Source organism: Oncorhynchus gorbuscha, linkage group LG01, assembly GCF_021184085.1.
Source record: "Oncorhynchus gorbuscha isolate QuinsamMale2020 ecotype Even-year linkage group LG01, OgorEven_v1.0, whole genome shotgun sequence".
In the NCBI taxonomy this organism is placed as follows: domain Eukaryota; kingdom Metazoa; phylum Chordata; class Actinopteri; order Salmoniformes; family Salmonidae; genus Oncorhynchus; species Oncorhynchus gorbuscha.
In genome coordinates this window covers 108848168-108851674 of record NC_060173.1, presented here as the reverse complement: position 1 = coordinate 108851674, position 3507 = coordinate 108848168, and the positions used below count along the sequence as shown (strand labels likewise).

The 3507-nt window shown below is 42.8% G+C and overlaps 1 protein-coding gene across 1 annotated transcript; it reads left to right on the top strand.

The window, feature by feature from the left end:
* The first annotated feature begins 452 nt into the window (after positions 1-452).
* LOC124030354 (ADP-ribosylation factor-like protein 4C) lies at positions 453-2463 on the top strand. Its single transcript, XM_046341751.1, has one exon. The coding sequence runs from the start codon at positions 1102-1104 to the stop codon at positions 1678-1680; it is 579 nt and encodes a 192-aa protein (XP_046197707.1). The 5' UTR covers positions 453-1101; the 3' UTR covers positions 1681-2463.
* Positions 2464-3507: the final 1044 nt, after the last annotated feature.

Below are 3507 nucleotides of genomic sequence, written 5' to 3'. Positions count from 1 at the left end.
ATATTTTACACAGCCTTACATACGGGTTTATGTTTTAAACCTGTGCTTTATACCTGTGTTTTAAACCTGTGCTTTAAACCCTATGCTTTAAACATGTGCTTTAAACCTGTGTTTTAAACATGTGTTTTAAACCTGTGTTTTAAACCCTATGCTTTAAACCTGTGCTTTAAACCTATGCTATAATCTCCATGCATTATCGTTATCATCACCCGGTCAAGAATATTCTCACACCGGTAATAATCCACAGGCCTATTGGGGAATTTAATAAAATCAGAATTACGCAAAGGTTAGTAGATCTCTAGACATATATTTCGATATGCATGTGACGTGCATGTGGACACCATAGTAACACATGTGCATTTTGTTTGGCATGGCTCGAAAAGGTGGAGCGTATGGTATGGTATGAGATGGAGGCAGGTACTATACTACGCTGTTTAGCAGTCTGCTTCCTCATCCTCTCATCAGTGTGTATGCAGCGACCGCAGGGGTAGGACAGTTTATGCCGTGACGCATCATAGAGATCATAACATCAACCCAAATATAGCTTCGATAACTTTAACGTCGTTTCTGGACGCAGTGTAGGCATATCTCAGGATTACCAGAACTCATCGACAACCTCTGGAGTGAATTTATTTATGTCTTTCGTTCCCGGACCGGAGGCTAGTTTTTTTGGACAACCAATGTGCCAGAGGAGACGCGGGTGACACAAGTGCGCAGTGTTCACGGGAAAAACAGCAGAGAGACCGCAAGGAGGGTGTTTGTTGTAACCCACCAAGCTTCGTCCTTAAGCTGTTCGGTGAGTGCGAGGAATTTGACTGTCACAAAATGGAATCTTAACTGGAGTGTGTGAGGAGAATTGTAATGACCACCGCGTTGCGTCCTACAGACGCGGACACTGTCCACCAATGCTGCTGAGGGCAAAACAAGGATCAACCAGCCAGAGCGCACGGCGGGCCTGTAAACACCTTGACATTACGTTTGTTGATATTATTTGTGTGGATTCATAGAAGAGCCTATTGAATATTAAAACGCTATAGTCTATTAGGCCACCAGATAGGTGCTACATAAAGGAGCCAGGCGTTCCCCTCAACTGTTTCGAGAATGGGCAACAGTTTCTCCAACATATCTGCTTTCCAATCACTACACATTGTGATGCTGGGTTTGGATTCCGCTGGCAAAACGACTGTTCTCTATCGTCTGAAATTCAACGAATTCGTAAACACTGTGCCAACAATTGGATTCAACACTGAGAAAATCAAACTGAGTAATGGTACCGCGAAGGGGATCAGTTGTCACTTCTGGGACGTCGGAGGTCAGGAGAAGCTGCGGCCCCTGTGGAAATCCTACAGTCGGTGCACGGACGGCATCATTTATGTGGTGGACTCAGTGGACGTTGACCGGTTGGAGGAGGCTAAAACAGAACTGCATAAAGTCACAAAATTCGCAGAGAACCAGGGGACACCTCTTCTGGTTATAGCCAACAAGCAGGACCTGCCCAAATCTCTTCCAGTCGCAGACATTGAAAAACAGCTGGCTCTCCACGAGCTCACTCCATCCACCGCATACCACGTCCAACCTTGCTGCGCCATAATTGGCGAGGGACTTCACGAGGGTATGGACAAACTCTATGAGATGATAGTAAAGCGGAGAAAGTCTTTAAAGCAAAAGAAGAAACGATAACGACCGCTCATGTGTCGTAACCTATATGGACCATTTTTTACGCAACATTACTGTATCTAAATGCTTTTCGGGTATGCCGATGTTGCCCTAAAATGACGTTTACTTTGCGGTGATTTTTGTATTTCCTTTCATTGGGTTATTGTCAAAGTTGCTGACGCTATGAACCCTAATTAGCTGAACTATGCTTTTGTACGCAAGAGGGTGCCTCTGTGTGTGCAAGATATATACCAAGGTTAACCAAAAAAAACTTGAAATTACTTTTATCATAGGAACAAATAATTGATAAATGAAAACGGGCTGGCCCGTTATTTACTGCTTTACGCTGGATTCTAATTCTGTAGCTCAACATGTGATTTTGAAGTAGCATCCCATAGCCTATCTATAGGCCTACTGTGATGGACTATGGACATCCTATCGACACGTCTTCGAGTGCTTCTTCGGACAGCAAGTTTGACTGCACGTTAAGTGGATGTGGTTAAAAATGAAATGGACCCTGTTCATTCAGAGAAAATAACAAACAGATGTCTGTGTTATGACAGTCTCACCTCAGTCTCTGTCTCGGTATATTAATGAAGACGTCAACAAGGCTTTGGAGTGTTGAATTAGCTTTTACTATGCGTGATGGACTAAAGATAACATTGGCTGCAACGTGGTCCACTACTTTGCACTTTTCATTTCCTAACAAAATAATAAAGTACTACACTGTATAGCAAAACACAGGCTGTTTATGGACCTGAAAGCCAAAATTGAAGTATTTTTTTATATTAAAATATATAAAATGCATTGTGACTGATTGACTTTTATTTACATGATGGGAGATAGGAATTCTAGTTTGGACTTACAGGAATAGCATAACAATGTCAACAGCTGACCAGGGTGATGGTGATCCACCGCATGTGTGGTTTTTAATGTGAATTATTGAGCTGACCTGATGTTTGACAAGGAGGGTGACTGAAGGGGTGGTCACCCAGTTCAATGACTTTAGTCTATCAGAGAGCTAATGGGTATCTCTCTAGTCAATGCTGATCTGCCAGACATTACTACTTAGTCTGTTACTCTCAATCTAGAGGGTGCTGTGTAGCCTAATCATTTTACGATTTAATGTGTGACTAATTTGAGCTCACAAACCAGAAGGATGGATATGGTGTTTCAGGTTTTAGAATGGAGGTGTTTTGGAAAGGCCTACCTGTCACGCTCGCTATCCTCAAACGCCCTGTCATAAATCAACCAAGGCACAGCGTGCATGTAGTTCCATATCTTTTAATGAAAGTGAAACTGAAATAACTAAAAAACAAACAGGTAAACAGCAAAGAACGTGACGCAACCGAGGTGCGCACACACACACACACACACACACACACACACACACACACACACACACACACACACACACACACACACACACACACACACACACACACACACACACACACACACACACACACACAGACAAATAATTACCCACAAAACACAGGTGGGAAAAGGCTACCTAAGTATGGTTCTCAATCAGAGACAACGATTGACAGCTGCCTCTGATTGGGAACCATACCAGGTCAAACACATAGAAATAGAAAAAACACATAGAATGCCCACCTCAACTCACACCCTGACCAAACCAAAATAGAGACTTAAAAAAGGAACTGTCAGGACGTGACACTACCTGTTGGTGTTGGATGAGATTCAAGCCTATTCTGTTTTCTCAGTTCACCAACAAGCAAAGCAAGGGTTAATTTGTATGTACTTTATAGAGCTGCAAAGCAGAGTCCGATGTCTTCATGCACAGACATTGGGTTACCTGTGAGGTATTAGTAACTGGTTCTCTGTGAG

Coding starts and splice junctions, on each gene's coding strand:
- LOC124030354 (XM_046341751.1), top strand. CDS start 1,102: ATGGGCAACAGTTTCTCCAACATATCTGCTTTCCAATCACTACACATT.